This window comes from Gymnoscopelus microlampas, assembly GCF_963454915.1.
Source record: "Gymnoscopelus microlampas genome assembly, chromosome: 14".
Lineage (NCBI taxonomy): Eukaryota > Metazoa > Chordata > Actinopteri > Myctophiformes > Myctophidae > Gymnoscopelus > Gymnoscopelus microlampas.
The window spans coordinates 39,157,119-39,179,167 of NC_139951.1; the positions used below are offsets into that span (position 1 = coordinate 39,157,119).

At 41.4% G+C, this 22,049-nt stretch overlaps 1 protein-coding gene across 1 annotated transcript in view; it reads right to left on the reverse strand.

Moving 5' to 3' along the window:
- Positions 1–19,906: 19,906 nt before the first annotated feature.
- Positions 19,907–22,049, reverse strand: part of LOC311060208 (disintegrin and metalloproteinase domain-containing protein 12-like) — a gene marked incomplete at both ends in the record, with an annotated part of 198,964 nt that continues 196,821 nt past the window's right edge. The window contains one exon of the mRNA XM_084078341.1: positions 19,907–20,155. Coding sequence (XP_083934467.1) covers positions 19,907–20,155 — 249 coding nt within the window. The remainder of the gene's footprint in view (positions 20,156–22,049) is intronic.

Sequence of the window (22,049 nt, forward strand, 5' to 3'; positions counted from 1 at the left end):
GAGCACTTTATGAGCATGAACAAATAAAATGCAAATATATTTTCCTAATCTCTGTTTAAGGAGTTTTCCTTAAAGTTTGTGTGGAGTGAAAACATGGCTACCTATCTATGGCCTGTTCATGAATTTTTCATGGCCAGTCATTTGGGATCAATAAAAGTAGGAAAAAAGGCTGTTATTCTAGTCCGGACTTGTCCATTGGCAGCCTTGTTAAGTGGATAAACTAAATTGGTAAATGGATGAACTGTGACGGGATAGATGAGGGAGGTCGGCAAATATTAATGTGAATATCTGTTAGTTTATTGTATCTTATCTGTATTTTGTTTTAGTTTTTCTCCTTTTTTATTGTTGTAATGTTAATTATTGACATGTATTTTGGGTTATTGTTTTCCTGTTTTCTTCTTGGTCGTCATGACTTCATAGGCTTGTCAAAATTACATAATAGCATTAGTCTTTGATGGATAATATCATTGGAAATTATGTAATATTTGCACAAAAAATATTTCAGTTGTATGTTTTGTTTTAACTTCCATTTACTGTATTTGAATGTGATGTTTTTTTTGTAATTGTATTTATTTGTTTATTATTGCTTTCTTCTTTTTTTTATAAAGGCGCTATATCACTAAACATTACCGTATCTGATCTCAATAGGCTCATTATCTGTAACTGTACAGCTGTGCTGCTTCAGGAATTCTGTGACCAACAGCGTAGCTCATCATTGTTGTAATGTGAAGAGACTCATCTTCAGACTCCACCTCATCCTGTAGCACTTAGATGCATTTTGAGCTTGTAGATCTGCTATTTTCAAATGGCCCAAGTTTAAATAGGGTTAATGTTTGTATGTTTTGTAGTAATAATCAAAATCTACAAAGTAACTAAAGGTTTCAAATAATTGTAGTGGAGTAAAAGTACAATCTTTGCCTCTGAGGTGTGGTGGAGTATAAGTAAAAGTACTGAAAATTGGAAATACTCCAGTAAAGTAAAAGAAATACCTCAGATGCTGGGTTCATTTGTCGACCTGGCATCCTATAGTTTCTATGTACAGATTATTAATTTGTTATACCGTTTAGACTGATACTAGGTTCTTGGTTTACCTGTGATCCTAGTTTACTGAGACACTACACTGTCTCTGCATTCTATGTATGTGTTTACCTTGTTTATTGTGAGTCACTCTGGACAAAGAGTATAGATGAATATCTACATTGAAAATTGTGAAGTAACTTTACTGTTGAAATGTAAATGAGTGAATGTTACCATGTGATTTGTAAATAAAAACAAAGGCTCTGGTGTGGTTCTCCTGGTTTACCGGGATGGGGTTCAATTCCCTGCAGTGCCCTACTCATAGTGTTGTATTTACCATTTTATATGGTCTGTTTTATTTATGTTCATAGTGTTGTATTTACCCTTTATTGTTTTATGTTTTATTCTTTATGTTCATTGTGTTGTATTTACCCTTACATGGTTTGTTTAATTCTTTGTTCATAGTGTTGTATTTCCCCTTATGTGGGTTATTTTATCTTTATGTTCATAATGTTGTATCTACCCTTACATGGTTTGTTTTATTCTTTATGTTCATTGTGTAGGGTTGGGATCCTTCATTATCATTATAATTGTTGATGACCAAATGAACCATTACAGGTCTGTAACTCTTTAGTGTACTAATGGAACCAAATGGACCCGTTATGGTGGTCCTTGAAATGTAAAAGTTTGAGGACCACTGGTATTGTAATGGTTTATCAGACGTGAAGTTCACACACCAGCTCTGACAGTGTGATGGATACGGTTCCAAATGCTAACGCAGCTACAAGCTCTTAGCCTGTCTCAAAGTGGGGTCTGGGGACCCCCAGGGGTCCTTGGGGGGATTTCAGGGGGTTCCCAGCTAAAGTAGTTAAGGTAGCATCATAAACATTTTAACCACTTCATCCATTTACTAGAGTCTCGGGGGGCTATGCCCCCCTCGACCCCAGCCGCTACGCGGGGCTTTGCGTTCGCTGGTGCCTACGTGTGTCTGTCTTTGTGTTGCTGTAGCACAGAGTGGGCATTAAGATGGGATGTATGCTCCTTTAAGGGAGGTGGATCGTGGGATTCTGTTTGCAAAGAGGCATTGTGAATATTGGCTCATTGCAGACTCACCTTATTGCCACCTGATCGTGTGAGTGAGTGTTGTGTGTACGTAGGGCGGAATAGCTTGCGGGGTTGTGTGCTTTTTTGTTTGCTATTGGGCCTTGCATAGGAATGGATATTTTGAAAAGTTGTGCGTGTGAGTTCAGGGATTTGTAGGTTGCCATTGAGAAAGTGCAAAGTCTTAGTTGCAGGTTTGAGATGAGGCCGGGGTTGTTGTCTTTGTGGCTGTTTGCGGGTAGTTGAGTTGCGTGGTCGGTGTGGCCTTTGTTGGCTGTGTTGTGCTTCCATGTCAGTGGCCTGGGCCGGTGTCTGGCGTGTGTGTTCCTGGTGTGCAGCTGAGAAGGAAAGACAGTGCAGTTAGATTAATAAGTGGAATGTGAAATGAAGGCATGCAGGGGCCAGGTGTTGTATGGAGGAGAATGAGAGTGGGTTTTTTTAGTGGTGAGGTTGTGAATTGGCATGTCAGTGTAGTGGATGCATAGTGTTTGACGATGAATGTGAATGCATGCATAACTCACCAGTGGCCGCAGCTTGTCGCAATGAGCGTCTACGTCTCTGTGCCTGGCTTTGCTGTTCCCGCCTGTGTGTCTTCTTTGCGAGGAGTCGAGCTGAGAAGTAAAGATAGTTGGATGTGAGGGGGAAAAAAAACACAGTACGGCTATATGCATGTGAGGTGTGGTCATGAACGGTAATGCTGTCTTTGGGAGAGATGTGAGAAATAATGTGCAGTGTGTTTGGGAGGGATGGGAGAAATGATGTGCTGTGGTGTTGGTGGTATGTGCAGCTGGGCAGGCAAATGTAGATAGGGGTGTGGGTGGAGAGAGTAGTACATGCAGGCGTTGCATGTTGGTGTGTATGTAGTGTGTTGTGCTTTTTGCTGAGGGGGAAGCAGTGTATTAGTTATAGGGCATGTGTGAAATGACTCTGCCGTCATGTGGAATGTATGGAAGTGCAGAGGAGGGGCAACTGAGGAGCAGAGATAAGGGCAAAGAGGGCTGTGTGTTGCAGACAGAACATGCACACGCACACACGCAATGCAGAGGGAGACACATACCCAGACTGTGTGCATGTATGTCGTGTGTGAGTATAGGGTGTATGACAGTGCAGTGGAGAGAATGTGTGCAAGAGTGGAGAAGAGCATAAGTCATTACCTTGTTAGGGAGACAGCTGCAAGTAAGGTTGTGCTGTGGCTGCAGCCTGGCGCAAAAGTCTCAAGGAGCATCTCGGTGTGTTGGGCTGCGGTTGGTGCTGCTGGCAGCGTGTGTTCTTTGCGAGGAGTTGAGCTGAGAAGTGAAGACAGTTGGCTATGAAGTAGTGTGAGGAGCAATTATGCAGTGTGGATGAGAGGTGCGTGAATTGGCAGTAAGGCAGTCTGTGTGATGTAAGTGATAGATATTGGGGCTGGTGTAGTAGGTAGCTAGTGTTCAGTGTGAAGATGTACGTAGGAATGTGGGGTGGAGACTGAAAGAATTGCACACACATGTATGTTGCGGTGTATATAGTGTGTGGAGGTGAAGCAATGTGAAGGTGAAAGGCAATGAGGGCAAAGAGTGTGGCGAGGGGTGTGATGTGAAGGCCAATGCAACAGCAGAGGACGTCCACCTGAGGACAACAGATGTGCGCAAGGACGTCTGTGTCGTGCAGACAATAGAGTGAAACACAGACACTCTGTGTGACAGAGAGACACAGACACACGCGCACACACACACACACACACACACACACACACACACACACACACACACAGCCACACAGACACACACACACACACACACACACACACACACACGCGCGCACACACAGACACACAGGCTGTAGTTGTGTGTGCATGGTGGTGATGTGAAAGAGTAGGTAGTACATGGATGACAGTGGACTGCATGAGTGGAAGTAATGAGAATTGCATTAGGCAGTACCTTGCTTGTGAGGCAGCTGCAAGGAAGGGCCTGCTGTGTGTGCAGCGTGCTCCGGTGTGTGGTGACTGTGTTGATGGTGGTGTTGTTCTGTGCCAGTAGGCAGGTGTGTGCTGAGGCGATTGGGTTGATGGTCTGCACCTAATAATGGAAGACAGTTGAGGTGGATATATTTGTTGCATTGGAAAGGCAAGTAAAGGCATCAATGAGCAATGTGTTTTTGACACGGTAGGTGTACTGTGGAAGAGAAGTAGGTGATGGTGAGGATGTGAAATAAAGATGTCCCTGAAGTGAAGAGAATGTGTTGGAGGGTCAATGTAATAGCATGAGTCATCACCTGTGGCATGGGGCTGGGTGAATGTGCGTGTCCGTGTGTCTAGCGGCTGTTGCTGGTCGTGCGGGTGTGTGTCCTTTGCGAGGAGTTGAGCTGGGAAGTGAAGATAGTTAGAGATGAGGTAGTGGAATGAGCAGTAATGGCATGTGGATGTGATTATTGCAAGGACGGCTGCGTGTTGCAGACCATAAAGGGCCACGCACATAGACAGACACACAGACTAGCAGTGTTCCTCTGTGTGCATGTTGGTGATGTGAGGGAAAAGGTTGTACATATGCTTTTGCGAAGAGAATGGCTGGAAGTTTGGGAAAGCAGTGAAGTCTACCTTGGCTGTCAGGCAGCTGCAATGAAGGCGTGTGAAGCTGGCGTTGTGGTGTGGCATCATGACCGGCATCTGAGAAGTGATGTGGCATGTACAGTATATGAGGTACACATTGGATGAAAAGGATTAAGTGCAGGTGGGAGACGTGGCGTGCTTTGGGTGGACATAGAATGTGCGAGAAGGTGAGTGTAGTCATGATGGGAAAGTGTGCGCCAGTAATGAGCAGTAATGCGATATATGTGAATCAGTGAGACAAAAGAAGTGGTGGTGTGTTGTTGTGCTGGGCAGAGCATATGTTGGTGATGAGAGATTATAGGTGGGAAATAGTGTAGAGTGGAAAGACTGCATGGAAGGGGTGAGGACAACAGAAGTCATTACCTTGGCTGTCAGGCTGCTGCGGTGTGGGAGGTAGGGCTGGTGGAGTGATGTCGTGCTTGTCAGCTGAGAAGTGAGGTATGCATGTTAATAGGTGTTGAGTAGGATTGACTGCATGTGTGGTGACACACACACATATGTATGCATAGTGGCTGTGGCATGATGTGTAATGCTATGCGCAAGGGAAGAGCTAAGGACATGCAATGGAGGGGACTGCATAGTGAAAGAGACGTACAGAGAAGGTGGTGAAATGGAAGTACAGCATTACCTGATGTGTGTGGCAAGCGTGGCCGCTTGCGTCGTCTAGCCAATGCAGGTATTTTCCTTTTCATGACTGCCAGACAATGTGACGGTCCCAAGCAGGAGTGGGGTGGTTGTAGGTAAACTGTGAAGTAGGGAACATTGTGAGGCAGTGTAAGTGTGGTGTGACACCTTGTGAGGGCAAATGAAAATGTAATAATGGTGTGTACAATACAGCAGCGTTCCTCATAGACATGCTGTGCAAAGTGCTTTGGCCAGCGAGAAGCAGCAAAAGGCACAATAGGATTGACAACGTAAAAGAGGGCCGAAGAAAACAATGTCTTGAAAGTAATGGGTCCAAGACAACATAACAGGCAGTGAGGCAAAGAGTGAAGAGATGAATTAGAACATAGAGAGTGGGAAGAGAGGAATGGAACTGAGTGCTAGAGTGAAGGAAGAAGTGTCGGCGTGTGCTTAGAAACACACGTGCAGTAAGTGGGGCCACAGACAGCGTGTGAGGTGATGGGTGTGTATGGCGTTGTGATTCAGTTAGATGGAGACATGGTGGCAGTTGTGGTGCGCAACGGCTCCTTAGTATAGTTTTGTGTGTGAAGAAGTTGTATTGAATGATGTACTGCCTTGGCATGAGATGACATTACATTGTTGGTATGTGAAGGCGTGATAGCATGTGAAACATTTGTAGTGGCAGTGTGTTAAAGAGCAGTGTGCTGAGGTGGTTTGTAAACATGTTATGGCATTAATGTTAGCAGTCATGAAATACAGGGGAAAAAAGCAGCATCCGTTTAGAAAACAATCATACATGTGCATAGAAAGAGTGTGAATTAGCATGGAGAAAATGCGAGGTTGTAAAAAGCATGGAGATAAGATGGGAAGATGAAAGAAAGAGGTGAAAACATGAGTGTTAAAAAGGCATTGCACATTACATTGTTGGTTTGTGAAGGCGAAACATTTGTAGTGGCGTTGTGTGAAAGTGGTGTGTGCAACATGGTCAGTATCATGGTCAGTTAAAACTTAGTGTCAAAAGTAGCAGAAATAAGCGATCTACAAGACCCCAACATATCGTGTGTGACGTGTGTGTGTGTGTGTGTGTGTGTGTGTGTGTGTGTGTGTGTGTGTGTCTTTAATTTACAGAGAGGAGGAAACCAGACAAACTGCTGTCCTGTGCATTTAGGGGAATAAAAATACCATTACATCACCCTAATAATAATAATTTGACCTATTTGATCCTGTGGCGTAGACTCAGTTTCCAGCTTTACCCAGCTGATGGTTTACCACAGTTAGGGGTCCAATGCCTTGCTCATAGACACGATGACACACTCCGATGAACTCTCCAGGTGGATTCTCTCTCCATTCAGCTATGAAGCCTCGCACTGCACCTTCCATCACCATGTCCTGAGACACTTGTTCAGACCTACAGTCTGTTCTGTGTTCAGAATGTTTCTACATGCAATGATGGGGTCCTTTCCACATGCAGTAATGTTATGCTAGTAACACTAGGTTAGAGGGGAGTGCCGACGCGACGCGTTGTGAGCTTTTAGATCTGCTATTTTCAAACATTTTAGTACTTTAACTTTTGGTACTATAAACACATTATAAACACATATCGATGACATAATGTATCAAAGGCGCCGCTACCTTCACACAGGGTGTTTTTTTTTCTACTTTTGAATTGGGATCCTGAAAAGTAACATTCGTATTTAATTTGAAATGCATTTAGTTATACTTATATTAACCTTATGAATTTAATTACAAATACATTGGACATAAAAAGACAATAGAATTGTAATACTAGTCATCAAGCTACTAATATAGACTGAAGTAATTAAAGCGGGTCATGTTTGCATGTTTGGAATTGTAACAGCTGAAATCAATAATATATCAGTATTCTGATATTAACCTGCGGGCCGCTCTAAGTGAGGGTGGGGGCCGCCAGTTGCCCATGTATGCTCTAACTGCACCACTGGGGTTTCTTAGTTGTCTAATGTCTTGTATGCTCTTCAGCAGTGGTGGGAGAAGTAAGGCCCAGCATCCCTATTCTGGCGGCAAACATTTGTCAAGATTTACAATGTGTCAACGTGTTGTGAGCTTGTAGATTGACAATTCTTTGTGAAAAGATTTGGTGTAAATGGTAACAAGGCAAGCGGGAAAGTAAAGTTGCAACTTTACTAAGAATAGAGGCTTTAAGTGGTGAAGTTAATGTAGAAATACACTGTGCATCTAAATACTAAAAGGATAAGTATTTCCTTCTCATCTGAATGTTTCATGTCTCTGTGGCTCAAGAGATGTGTCACTGTTTATGAATCAAAGAGTTTAAGGTTCAAAGCTCCTAAAGAACATTTTCATTGTCCATCTCAATCCTGAAAAGGTGGTTTAAGTATTATGTTCTCAGTTGCATGGTTCATGCCACCATGGCTCAAGAGAAAACTCTGGGGTTTATAAACCAAAGAACATTTTCACTGTCCATCTAAATTCTAAAAGGCGGGTGAAGGATGATGTTCCCAATTGTAACTTCCATGCCAGCATGGCTCAAGAGATAGACACAGGGTCTGAAAGCAGAAGGTTTGGGGTTCAAGGCTCCTGAAGAACATTTTCACTGTCCATCTAAATTCTAAAAGGCGGGCTAAGGATGACGTTCCCAATTGTACTTTCCATGCCAGCGTGGCTCAAGAGTTAAACACAGGGTCTGAAAGTAGAAGGTTTGGGGTTCAAGGCTCCTGAAGAGCATTTTCACTGTCCATCTAAATTCTAAAAGGCGGGTTAAGGATGACGTTCCCAATTGTACCTTCAATGCCAGCGTGGCTTAAAAGATAAATCAAAGGTTCACAAACTAAAGGTTCGAGGTTCAAAGCTCACTCAAAACAACTCAAAACAACTACTAAACTAAAAGGGTTATACAACAAAAAAACAATGGAGCGGTGGTCAATACAAACTGGTGATGAAAAAACAATACAAAAATGTCTCAAAAAACCAGTTGAGCTATGCTGAGAGTTACAGGTTTCCTGGTGGTTTTAACTTGTTTTTATAGAAGTTAGTCTGCAAAGGGAAGCATCACTAAGGATATCAGTCAATTTATCCGTTGCCCAAAGTTACCGGGGACACTTGACTCGAGTGGGAATCGAACCCACTCAAGTCAAGTCATGTTATTGGACAGACGCTCTACCAGTTGAGCTAAGCTGTTGGCTAAGAGTTACAGGTTTCCTGGTGGATATAACTTGTTTTTCTAGAAGTTAGTCTGCAAAGGGAAGCATCACAATAAAGACACCAGTGGGATTTGAACTCATGGCCTCTGGATCATGAATACTGCGTCTCAACCCATTGAGCTAACTGTTGGCTAAGAAATACAGCCTTCCTGGTGCTTTGACTTGAACAACAAACAAGACAAATACATTTATTTTTTCACCATTGTGTCACTACCGAAACGAAAGTTTGTCACTACCGAAACGAAAGTTAAATCCGAAAAAAACACTAAGTGTGAAGGCCAAAATCGTCCCCCCAAAAACCTGTTAGGAGTACGTTTCAGGCAATTTAGAGTTGATTGGTAATTTTCGTTTCGGTAAAATTTATTTTACCGAAACGAAAGTTAAATCCGAAAAAAATCACTAAGTGTGGAGGCCAACATCGTCCCCCCAAAAACCTGTTAGGAGTACGTTTCAGGCAATTTAGAGTTGATTGGTAATTTCCGTTTCGGTTGCCTGAAAAGTACTCCTAACAGGTTTTTGGGGGGACGTTTTTGGCCTCCACACTTAGTGATTTTTTCGGATTTAAACTTTCGTTTCGGTAGTGACAAACTTTCGTTTCGGTAGTGACACAATGGTGAAAAAATAAATGTACTAAGTCCAGAGCTCGATGACTGTTAGGGACCAAAAAATGTCACTACAAACTGTACTACCAATCAACTCTAAATTGCCTGAAACGTACTCCTAACAGGTTTTTGGGGTTTTCAGGAAAATCTTGGAGTGAGACTCATCAGGGACACACACATGAACGCAATTCTTAAAATATAAAATTCTCTATTTAGCTGTCTTGGGGTCTTCTTTCATTTGTATCAGTCATTTCCATCAAACAATATATGTGAAGAGGGTGAATTGCGTGACTCTCACTCTCAAAGGCAGCTCTGTAAAAAACAGTCAGACCTCTGTACCCTGCACGGTTTAACTGTTTCAGTAAATCTGAGACTCCTTGGACCATGTCATTCACTCATCTCTCCATCGCAGCTTCTTCAGAAGTATGGTCCACTATATGGTTATAGTATGCATGCTCTTCAGTGAAAGATCACAGCCAGCTACAAACATGACAAAACACCTATAGTGTAGGTATATTTTGCTTGTTGATTTTATTTTTGTTTGGTTCTTCCCACGCTTTGTTTCGATGTCCCACGTCCTAATTGATTGATTAGCTCCTGCTGTGTGTCCCCTCAGCACCTTTAGTTTATGTCAGGTGAGGTGTGTGTTTGGGCAGCCTGGCATTCAGTGAGAGAATGGGGGTGAGCTAGGCTCAATATTTTGAGTTTGGGTTTGAACCCCTAACCTCTGGTTTGAGAAGCAACATCTCTAGCTCAGGGGTGGGGAACTCTGATAATGGAGAGGGACACTATATTTCCACACTCACTATGCCATTCTATGTCACACAAAAGTTGCGACGCGTTTTGAGCTTGTAGATCGGCTATTTTTGCTATTTTTTTATTGGAATCCTGATTTTTCTTTGCTATTTTTTGAATTGGGATCCTGAAAAGTAACATTTGTATTTAATTTGAAATGCATTTAGTTATACTTATGTTAACCATATGAACTTAAATAAAAATACATTGGACATAAAAAGACAATAGAATTTTAATACTAGTCATCAAGCTACTAATATAGACTGAAGTAGTTAAAGTGGGTCATGTTTGCATGTTTGGAATTGTAACAGCTGAAATCAATGATATATCAGTATTCTGATATTAACCTGCGAGCCGCATTAAGTGAGGGTGGGGGCCGCATGTGGCCCCCGGGCCGCTAGTTGCCCATGTATGCTCTAACTGCACCACTGGGGTTTCTTACTTGTCTGTCTACTGTCTTGTATGCTCTTCAGCAGTGGTGGGAGAAGTAAAGCCCAGCATCCCTATTCTGGGGGGCGAACATTCGTCAAAAATAACAGATTTACAAGCGCACAACGTGTCAACGTGTTGTGAGCTTGTAGATTGACAATTATTAGTGAAGAGATTTGGTGTAGGTGGTAACAAGGCAAGCGGGAAAGTAAAGTTGCAACTTTACTAAGAATAGAGGGTTTAAGTCAAAATATCAATACCACAATGTAGAAATATACATTGTATAAGTATTTCCTTCCCATCTGAATGTTTCATGTCTCTGTGGCTCAAGAGATGTGTCACTGTTTATGAACCGAAGATTTTAAGGTTCAAAGCTCCTAAAGAACATTTTCACTGTCCATCCTAATTCTAAAAGGTGGGTTAAGTATTACGTCCTCCAATGCATTTTCCATGCCAGCGTAGCTCAAGAGATTAATCCAGGGTTTATAAACGTAAGATTTAGGATTCAAAGCTCCCATAGAACATCTTCATTGTCCATCTAAATCCTGAAAAGGTGGGTTAAGTATTATGTTCTCAGTTGCATCTTTCATGCCACCACGGCTTAAGAGAAAACTCTGGGGTTTATAAACCGAAGGTCTAGAGTTTGAAACTCCTCGAGCACATTTTCAGTGTCCATCTAAATTCTATAAGGTGGTTTAAGTATTACGTTTCCATTTAGATTTTCCGAACCTGTGGCTCAAGAGATAAATACAGGGTCTGAAAGCAGAAGATATGGGGTTCAAGGCTCCTGAAGAACATTTTCTCTGTCCATCTAAATTCTAAAAGGTGGTTTAAGTATTACGCTCTCTTTGTAACATATATACCTGTGTGGCTCAAGAGATAAACACAGGGTCTGAGAGCAGAAGGTTTAGGGTTCAAACCTCCTGAAGAATATTTTCACTGTCCATCTAAATTCTATATGGTAGGCTAAGTATTACGTTCTCTTTGTGATATATATACTTGTGTGGCTCAAGAGATAAACACAGGGTCTGAAAGCAGAAGGTGTGGGGTTCAAGGCTCCTGAAGAACATTTTCTCTGTCCATCTAAATTCTATATGGTAGGTTAAGTATTACGTTCTCTTTGTGACACATATACCTGTGTGGCTCAGGAGATAAACACAGGGTCTGAAAGCAGAAGGTTTGGGGTTCAAGGCTCCTGAAGAACATTTTCTCTGTCTAAATTCTGAAACATCTAAATTCTATACGGTGGGTTAAGTATGACGTTCCCAATTGTAGCTTCCATGCCAGCGTGGCTTAAAAGATAAATACGTGGTTCATAATACCAGGGTTCCTGGTTCAAAGCTCACTCAAAACAACTCAAACAACAACTAAATAAAAACTGAAAGGGTAAAACAACTAAAATGAAACAGTGATCAATACAAAAACTGGTGATGGAAAAAAAACACTAAACAATAAAAAAAACAATAAACAATAAAAAAAAAACTCAAACAACTTAATGTGAAAAAACAGAGCCTATAAAATAAAAAATAAAAACCTTTGCATAATATGTACATTTATTAAGCTCCTCCCCCTGGGGGTGGGCTCCCTCCATGCTCCTCCCTCTCCTACGGGATTCTTAAGCCCCTCCCCCTGGAGGTGGGCTCCCTCCATGCTCCTCCCTCTCCTTCCGGAGCTAAAAGAGGGCGTGAGGAGGGAGGCGGGCTACATCCGTGCTTCTCGCCTTAAAAAGACCGAAAATTGAGATCTTCCCTGACCAAGATTCAAACCCACAACCATCCGCTTGTGAAGCCTATGCTTTTCTCTTGCACCACCAGGCCTTTCACACTAATTAGGATTTGGAGGTCATATTTAAAGTTAAAACAAGAGGTGACGGGTCAAAAGATGAAAATCCACAGCGAACACCTCTACCCCTGACAGAATGACTGAATCTACTAGATACACCCTCTGATGATCAGGGAAAGGGTTCATTATGACACAACTGAGATTTAGGTTGTTTAAAACCATCTGTTAGAAAACGTGACTGAGTCTGAACCCAGATTTACACTTTCATTGAAAGTAAACAGAGAGATGTTTGTTAATGTCATAAAAAATGCATACCCTTTTTGTCATTAATAAATTCCTTAGTTTGAGATGATCAAAACTATAGCAGTTTTGGTGTTAAATCAAGTAGGCTACATTGTTCTCACTTTGGACTGGACATTAAAAAATATGTCTGTAAAGTGTTCAACTATAGTTCCTCAAACAGTGATGTATTATGACCACAGATCCTCTTTGATTAGCTGAATTAAGTTTAAAAAAATACCACTTTGCACTCATGGCATGCAGTATATCAATCAAATCAATGATCAATTATAGGCCGAGCTCCATACTTCGTTTTGAGGTATTCTAGTGACTCAGGGATAACAAATTATGTAAGTTGAATCCAACCACTTTAATGTAATATATTTATTGCAACCAACCAACCAAAAGTGTTGCAAACGGCTGAGTTTGTAACAAAATGAGGAAACTCACACAAAGAACGTTTAAATTATTTTATTAAAACTAACATACACATACATATACATATATATATACATATACATATATGGGTAACCGGTGTCCCTCAGGGCTCAATACTAGTGTATTTTCTGTTTTGTGTTATTGTGGGGAAAGCTTTGGCTGAAAATAGCCGATCGACAAGCTCACAACGTGTCGTAGTGAGCTTGTCGATGGGCTATTTTCTGCTAAAGCTATACGGATACTGGGGTGATTAACAGTGCTTAAAGGTTAAGACCACTTGGTAGACTTTGGGTTGTGTAGTTACCTCTTGAATGATCAATTTCTATTCAATGGAGCAATTATTTTAGATTTCTTGTTCACCTTTGAAGTTACATCATGGCAAGGTAACTACACAACCCAAACCTCTACCAAAGTGGTCTTGTCCTTTAACAACCAAAATCCAAAAGGCTGGAGTGCTCCCAGTGAGCTTCATGGTGAGAGAGAGAGGACAAGAGTGAAGTCCAGCCACCTCTTTTATAGAGGACAATCCAGGTGGGCCAGATCTCCACTGATGACATACTCCGCCCTCCAATCATTCTGAAACACATGACACATGGTTAGTAACCATGACAACCACACCAGTTACCCTGACAATCCCCAGGGTTGTCACAACAATGAAATATAAAAATAGATAGCTGTGCTGTGAACAATCTAGGCTGACAAGAAGAAAGTCTTTTTTTAACGACAGGACTGTATGGCATTTTGTTTATACTGAAGTATTGTATAGCTTCATTTTTTATGACACAGTACGAGTTTAGTATGACTTTTCTCATATACTATTGTGTCAATGTAGGAACTGAATTAATAACAAGGGATATTATGGACTTTGTTTTTTCACATTGATGTGATTGAGGTTTATATATTTTTTCGTTTAGTGTTTTTTTTTTTATTGTTTAGCGGTTTCACCAGTTTGTATTGACCACAGTTTCATTTTAGTTGTTTTACCCTTTCAGATCGTATTTAGTAGTTGTTTGAGTTGTTTTGAGTGAGATTTGAACCAGGAACCCCGGGTTTATGAACCACATATTTATCTTTTAAGCCACGCTGGCATGGAAGCTACAATTGGGAACGTCATACTTAACCCACCTTTTAGAATTTAGATGGACAGTGAAAATGTTCTTCAGGAGCTTTGAATCCCAAACCTTCTGCTTTCAGACCCTGTACTTATCTATTGAGCCACACAGGTTTGGACAATCTGAATGAGAACGTAATACTTAAAATGTTCATCTTACTGTGGACACGTTTGCCTGAACATGAATATTTGAAATGTTTTATAGTTTTAGAAATATCCTATATAATACTCCTTTAAAAGTTCAGAAATGTATAATGGAGGTCGATGGCAGGTTTTGGCACCTCAAAAAAACACTTTCACCTAGAAACTCCATTCGCACTTTTTATAATTCATATTACTGTGGACACAAATGCTTGAACCTTTTACTTTAAAATGGTTTGTAGTTTTCGAGATATTTAACTTTAAGCGCCCAATGCATTGTCAATGGCAATGGACATTTAAAGGTAGCACTATATGATTCTCCTAAACCAAACACTACTATGACACTGACTATATTATTCTCCGACCTAAACCAAACACTGACTATATGATTCTTCTAAACCAAACACTACTATGACACTGACTATATGATTCTTCTAAACCAAACACAACTATGATAGTAGCACTATATGATTCTCCTAAACCAAACACAACTATGATAGTAGCACTATATGATTCTCCTAAACCAAACACAACTATGGTTCTCCTAAACTAAGTTAATTCAAAACTATAATACTCTGGTACTGACTACAGCCTGGAACAAAACTATAATACTCTGGTACTGACTACAGCCTGGAACAAAACTATAATACTCTGGTACTGACTACAGCCTGGAACAAAACTATAATACTCTGGTACTGACTACAGCCTGGAACAAAACTATAATACTCTGGTACTGACAAAACTATATTACGTGAATTATGTTTACATTGTGTTCAATCACAAGTAAACAATGATGTAAGTGCAGGAGTCAATAAGACACATCTGTGTTTTAATAAACAATTTTACTAATACCGCCCAAGAGTTCAAAAATGCCATGTACAGACATGACATGGAGAAAACCATGTGGTTTCCTTTACATTTGATGTATCAAACAATCATACAAAAATGCACTTAACATGAAAATGTGTTCACCGGCAGAGCTGACAAGGACCATTATGGAACTGGACAAGAATACTGGTGTAGCTATTGTTCTAGATACATGAACACATGGCATTGCAATAGCAAAGTAAACAAAATCATGTCAAAACTAGTGCATCGTTAAAAAAAAACACAGTATCAAAAGTAACATAATCACTCAACACTGAATTTCTGTTCCGTAACTCATAGAGATACTAGATATGCGTCAAAAAACCATGTCTGCTCTCAGCCTAGGTATTTTGTGAACAAGATCTGTGTGCTTAAAGAAAAATGTTCTGCGTGAATGAATGTACATACAATGTACTGTTACTCCGGCCGAGTAAGCGATAATACTGCAAAAGAAAAGTAAAATGATAAAGAGTAAATAAAATCTTCACCACATGTAGAACTATGTCATATTTTGTATTTGTATCCAACATGTAGAAAGGTTTGAAAGACTCATTTGGAGAGATAAGATACTTAGCAAAGTAAAGTAAAACGTGTAGGAAATGTCTGCACAAACGACTACAATCAAGTCAACTGTATGTAGCCTAGGCGAGTCATGTTTACCGGCCTGCACTGAATGTGCACTACACTTTATTTCATGAGCATTGACAGATCTGGAATTGCTCCCTCGGCAGGTGAATCCAATCATCCCCTACTCAAAGAAGAGCTAGCTAACCTAGTAACCTTGTTGGTTCAATAGAGGATATCCACATTTTGACCCTCAAATCAGGCTCTGTCCGGATGTCTTGGCTTTGGCCACCGGCTGCCCCCTGGAAGGGTTTGGTTAGTTGATGCTACGACTCAAATCCACACTATCCCACAAAGGGCCCCCTCAAGTCAACACATGCAGCCAGAAAGGGAAATTATCCAAAGCACACATGACCTTTTTAGCAGAGCAATATCTCAGTGCAGCGCCGTCTCTCCAAGGGACGAATGCTTGCTTGATCTCAACTCATTTAGGACTCTTGTTCAGTTCACACCCTCGTCCCTACGTCCCTTAAAGGGCAAGACCACTTTGGTAGAGGTTTGGGTTGTGTAGTTACCTTGCCATGATGTAACTCTAAAGGTGGGCAAGAAATAAAAAAAAATTGCTCCATTGATTAGAAATTGATAATTCAAAATATGCTCCTCATTGACTTACATTGTACGGTAAAACTGCTCTCAAAGTCACTCTTTTAGCACATAAATGAACCCAAACGTAGTTGATTCAGACAATATAGAACATCACCAAACCCAGTACTGTTTGTTTTTTTAATAAAAAATGTCAACTTCCTGTTGATTTTACTATTTGAAGATCTGGATCCGGATCCGCCGATCCAGTCCGGGTTTTCTACTTATTAAAAATGGCAAAATCAACAGGAAGTTGACATTTTTATTTAAAAAAAAAACAGTACTGGGGTTGGTGATGTTCTATATTGTCTGAATCAACTTTGTTTGCGTTCGTTTTTGTGCTAAAAGAGTGACTTTGAGAGCAGTTTTACCGTACAATGTAAGTCAATGAGGAGCATATTTTGAATTATCAATTTCTAATCAATGGAGCAATTATTTTTTATTTCTTGCCCACCTTTGGAGTTACATCATGGCAAGGTAACTACACAACCCAAACCTCTACCAAAGTGGTCTTGCCCTTTAACTGAGTTGGCTGGCTCGCTATGAGCTTGTAGATCTACTTTTTTTCCCTTCTTTCAAATCATGAACATTTTTGCAAATCTTAATATATATGTTTTAACATTTGTAACACAAATCTTTGTTTCTGGGGATTCTACAAATGTACAAAAAAGAAATTACAAAATTATTAAGTATTTGGCCGCGGACCCCCATCTCAAAATATGTTGTTGCAGGGACCCCCAAGAAGCAAAGATTTGAGTAAAAAATGTTTGATTTATAAAAATTAATACATGTTCAAAGATTTGCACACATTTTCACGATTCTTAAAAAATAGCAGATCTACAAGCTCGTAGCGCGGCACTCGGTGCCGTGCTATGAGCTTGTATATCTGCTATTTTTCAATAGCCAAAGTATAAGATAATGGTTTATGTGGTTACACAGATGCGTTCCCGGTTTTAATGGGTTAAAAAAAATGAACATATCAAAGCTCTGACAATTGCACTCTTTTACCCTCACACTGTTGGTTACGCTGCCCCCTGCTGACAGAAGGTGGGTGTGGCACACAGTATAATCCAAAGTGTCAATTTACCGTCGGCTGTACAAATTGATAGAACCTTACAGGTCCCTTTAATTCAATGTAACTCTGAGAAGGTAAAAATGGTACTCTCAGAAACACTTTCAACATGGGGTCCGTAATTTGGCCACGTCATCACACATTTTCAAAAAATAGCCAATCTACAAGTGTCACAAAGCAACCCATTGTGAGCTGGTATAGTTCGGCTATTTTTTTGCGGCACCGCGGTAGGTGGAAGTACAAAATGGTTGGGGGGCACGGTGGCGCAGTGGGGTTCGATTCCCGCCGAGGACGCTATGGGCGTGACCTCTCTTCCTCTCTTTAGGTGGGGTTGACGAAAGGGCCTTTCTGTGTGGAGTTTGCATGTTCTCCCCGTGTGGGTAGGTACCCTCACAACAACATGCAGTGATCCTGGTCGCTATACCGACCTCCCCCTGGTCAGCCTGATGGAGGGGGAAGGAAGTGGTTGGAATAACGTGTTCCTTCCACGCGCTACGTCCTACCGGGGAAACCCCCCCCCCGTCCCCGTCAGGTGATACGAAGGCTAGTTGGCTCTCATGCATTGAAAGAGGTATGAGCTCGGCTCTGGGCTCCTTAGGCTGGCAGGGGGAGTGTGGCGCCCAGGATTACTTAGACAATTGGCACTGGGTGAAAAAGGGTTGCAAAATCGTGGGATAAAAAAATCACACCCTGTGTGAAGTGAGTGGTGCCTTTGATGAGCCCCGTATTGACCCCCGTATTTATGTTGTCATCAATGTTTGTGGACAGACATACATACATACATACATACACACGGACAAAGTCATGTATAGGAGTGGTTGCCTTCGGCAAAGGAAGTACACAATGGGACTCAATGGATAAATTGACACTCGGATTGTACTGTGTAATTACATACAAGTTAGCTGAGTAATATTGTTCACAATCATACTGCAGGACCTCTGTGTTATTACCAAGGCAGGCCTCTCTCTCTCTCTCCCCTCTGGTCCGTTTCAAGGCTTGCCAAACTGGCTCTGTGTCGATCCAGAGAGCACGGCCCCTTTCACAAAAGCTGTCATCGTCCATCAACTCCATCGGGCCTTAAATTAACTGTAAGTGGTCTTCCCCCGAAAGCCAAACAGGGGAGTTGAGCGATGGCGCTGGGAGCGAAGGCCTTGTGTGCCTCCCTGCTGAAACGGCAATCCTCTTAGTCATTGCACAATGAGATTATCACAACATTATCATCCTTTATCTGTGACGCTTCGGTATGTAACTCTCCTGTTAACCGATATCAAGCGATGCTAAAGTCAGTTTTTTCCCTTCATTATCATCATTCCAGTTACTTTCACTGATCACAATTTCACAGATTTCCACAAGAAACTATCTTTGTTGTCGTTTTTTTTTCTTCTTTTTTTTTTCTTGCAGAAACAAACTGCAGAACGAAGGCAAACGTCAAAAGTTAAAAGGAAAAGAGAGAGAGAGAAAGAAAAAAAAGAAAAAAAAAACATCCCCAAGACGCTACCATGATGTAAAAGTGTCTGGCACAGTGCACTGTGTGGTAATAAATACAGAACATAAATAATTTACATGTACCTGAGCTCAGACTCGTAGCACCATTCAGAGACAGAGCACCGAGGGGAGACATCAGCTCTCCTCTTTCTTTCTTTTTTCTTTTTTTCTTTTTAAAAAACTCCACGAGAAGAAGCCACCATCTTGTTAAGGGTCCCCCCCCCCCCCCCCCCCCCGGAGGTTTTCATAATAGTGCAAATTGTAATGTCTTTATATCGCAATTAAATGTCCCTTTTCTCCTGGTTCGGCTCTCTCTCAGCTGCTGTACTTGATGTTGGCGATTACACGAGGCTTTGGTAGAGTCAGGGGTTGCTTGTTGTTGTTGGCACCCGGTCTGGAGAGAGAGAGAGAGAGAGAGAGAGAGAGAGAGAGACAAGAGAGGATTGTAGGTCTTACACACAGTGGTGGGGGAAAAAAAAAACCTAAGTAAAAGTATCAATGCTGCAATGTAGAAGTACTCTGTTACAAGTAAAAGTCCGGAATTCGAAATTTAGATTGGCTATTCTCAAATGGCCGAAATGTACATAGGGCTGAATTGTATGTTTTGTGATAATGATCAAAATCTACAAAGTAACTACTAACTAACGTTTTCAAATAATTGTAGTGGAGTAAAAGTACAATATTTGCCGCTGAGATGGTAGTGGAGTAGAAGTAAAAGTACTGAAAATTGGAAATCCTCCAGTAAAGTAAAAAATCACACCCAGTGTGAAGTGGGCGGTGTGGTCACACATAAAAGTGTTTTTTTTAAGTCTATACTGCTATTCATAGGGCTGCACATGTGTCATGTGTTTCGCTAGCTAGCCAATCACAGTCCTGAATTTGCAAAGTCAGCCAATCACATTACAGCTAGTGGTGATGACACTAGCTGTAATGTGATTGGCTGACTTTGCAAAAGTATAGATTTGCATTGACTGTGGAAGGGTTAGGGTTGTAGACTGCGTTGTAGACTATTGGCCAATCACGGTGCAGGATTGGTCAGTGTCCAAACCTCACTTATAGGGGGCGGTTACACCGCCCCAAAAATACCTCAAAACTGTACTTAAGTACAGTACTTGAGTAAATGCACTTAGTTACTTAGTTACACCACTGTCTAAAAAGCGTTGATGGCTGAGAGAGTCACCTGTTGTTGTTGTTGTTGTTGGGATGCGGCAGAGGACGAACAGGTCTGGGCACACCGGGGGGGACGGCCATGGCATGGCCGCTGACCGTAGAGGGCCCTTGGAGGACCACCACAGAGGGTCCCTGGTGGTGGTGGTCCCCGGCAGCGGCGCCCTGCGCCGCAGAGGGACTTCGTACCAGACGAGAGCTCCGTCCCAGCGGGTCGGCAGGCAGCGGCTTCTGGGGAGGCAGGGGTTTCTCCAGCTCCTGGTGTTGGAAAGAGCATTTTTTTTACTTAAGTAAAAGTATCGATACTGCAATGTTTAGAACTACTCCGTTACAAGAAAAAGTCCGGAATTCAAAATGTACTCGGGTAAAAGTACAAAAGTATTGGCATCCAAATGTACTTAAAGTACCAAAAGTAGAGAGTACTCACTATGCAGAATGTCCCATTTGAAGTTATCAAATGTATACAAATCATTTGAAAATAGACGATCTACAAGCTCACAATGCGTCGCGATGCGACGCATTGTGAGCTTGTAGATCGGCTATTTTCAAATGGACGAAATGTAAGATATCGTAACATCATAGAAAAGGTAAGAAAACCTTAGTCCAAAATTCTCCTTTAAGTTTTCAAATAAATGTAGTGGAGTAAAAGTGCAATATTTGGATCCGAGGTGTAGTGGAGTAGAAGTAAAAGTATTGGAAATTGGAAAGTACAAACACCTCAAAATTGTACTCAAGTACAGTACTTAAGTAAATGTACTTTCCACCAAATTGTTATTGTAAATGGTTTTCATTTCAAGGAACTTCAAATAAATATCCCCGTCCCCCGTCTGAAATGATTTTGTGCCAGGGACCCCCCCATACAAGATTTGTGTAGTTAAAATGTGAGCTTGTAGATAGGCTATTATTAGGCTCGGGTTATAGTGGTTCAACTGGGTCCCCAGCAGACCCCATTCACTGGAAACATTGCCCTAAAAAAAGAAAGAAAAAAAGATCCCGAAAAGCACCAGCAGGGGGCAGTCAAAGTCAACCAATCAGAGCTAGTATAATGCTTGTTGTGTCCGCATCCCTCTCCGTCACCACGGTAACGCTGCCCATCAGACATGTGATGAGGAGAGACGTCATGTGGTTCTAATCTGCGCTGATGAGGTCATGATGAACCCTACCTACTCCACTCTGCATCTGGATCTGCGTCTCTTCTTGTCCTTATTCTGAACACATAGGCCTTTTACTCGTAACAGAGTATTTGCACGCCGTAGTAACTAGTTCTCTGTTCTGTTCTTAGCCCCTCTATCCTCACCCCTACAAGGATATACAGTACAGCCAGTGGTGGACAAAGTACCCTTTTTTTTTTACTCCAGTAAAAGTATCCATGCTGTGATGTAGAAGTACTTTGTTGCAAGTAAAAAGACCTGTTCCGAATGTTACTTGAGTAAAAGTACACAAGTATTGGCATCAAAATGCACTTAAAGTACCAAAAGTAAAAGTACCTCAAAATTGTACTTAAGTACAGTACTTGAGTACTTAATTACTGTCCACCACTGAGTACAGTTGGCTCTGTATTTGGTTAGCTCTTGTTTCACTCTACAGTGCAGAGGGAAACAAGAGCTAACCAGGTACACCAAACCTCTTAAAATAGCAGATCTAGTCCGCTAATGTTCCCCTCAGTCACTCCCCTCAGAATCCTGTCACACAAAGATTCGGGGGACCCCCTGTAGTAACTCTGAGGACCCCTAAGTTTCCCAGACCCCCTGTTGAAGACCCCTGCAGTATACATTATAAAGAAGGAAAGGACAATCTACAGTATACGAAGGTAGATAGGTTGCAAAATTGGAAAGCTTCTAGATTGATTTGAGTGATTTGAGCGCCACCATAAAATGTGATCCACACACGTGTACATAGACATTTGCACTTGCATACAATGTTCATACGTACTGTATGAAAATGTACTTTTGAAGTCACAAAGAATAAACAAATGCTTGTTGTGAATACTTTTTCCCCGTGACTCCACACTTTGTTTTCTTTGCGTGACTTCAAATAGAAGGAAAGGACTATCTATACTGTACGTTGCAAAATTCGAGAGCTTGTACATTTTATTTGAGCGCTCGTAAACATTGAAATTTGCACTTGCATAAAATATTCAAACACATGTACA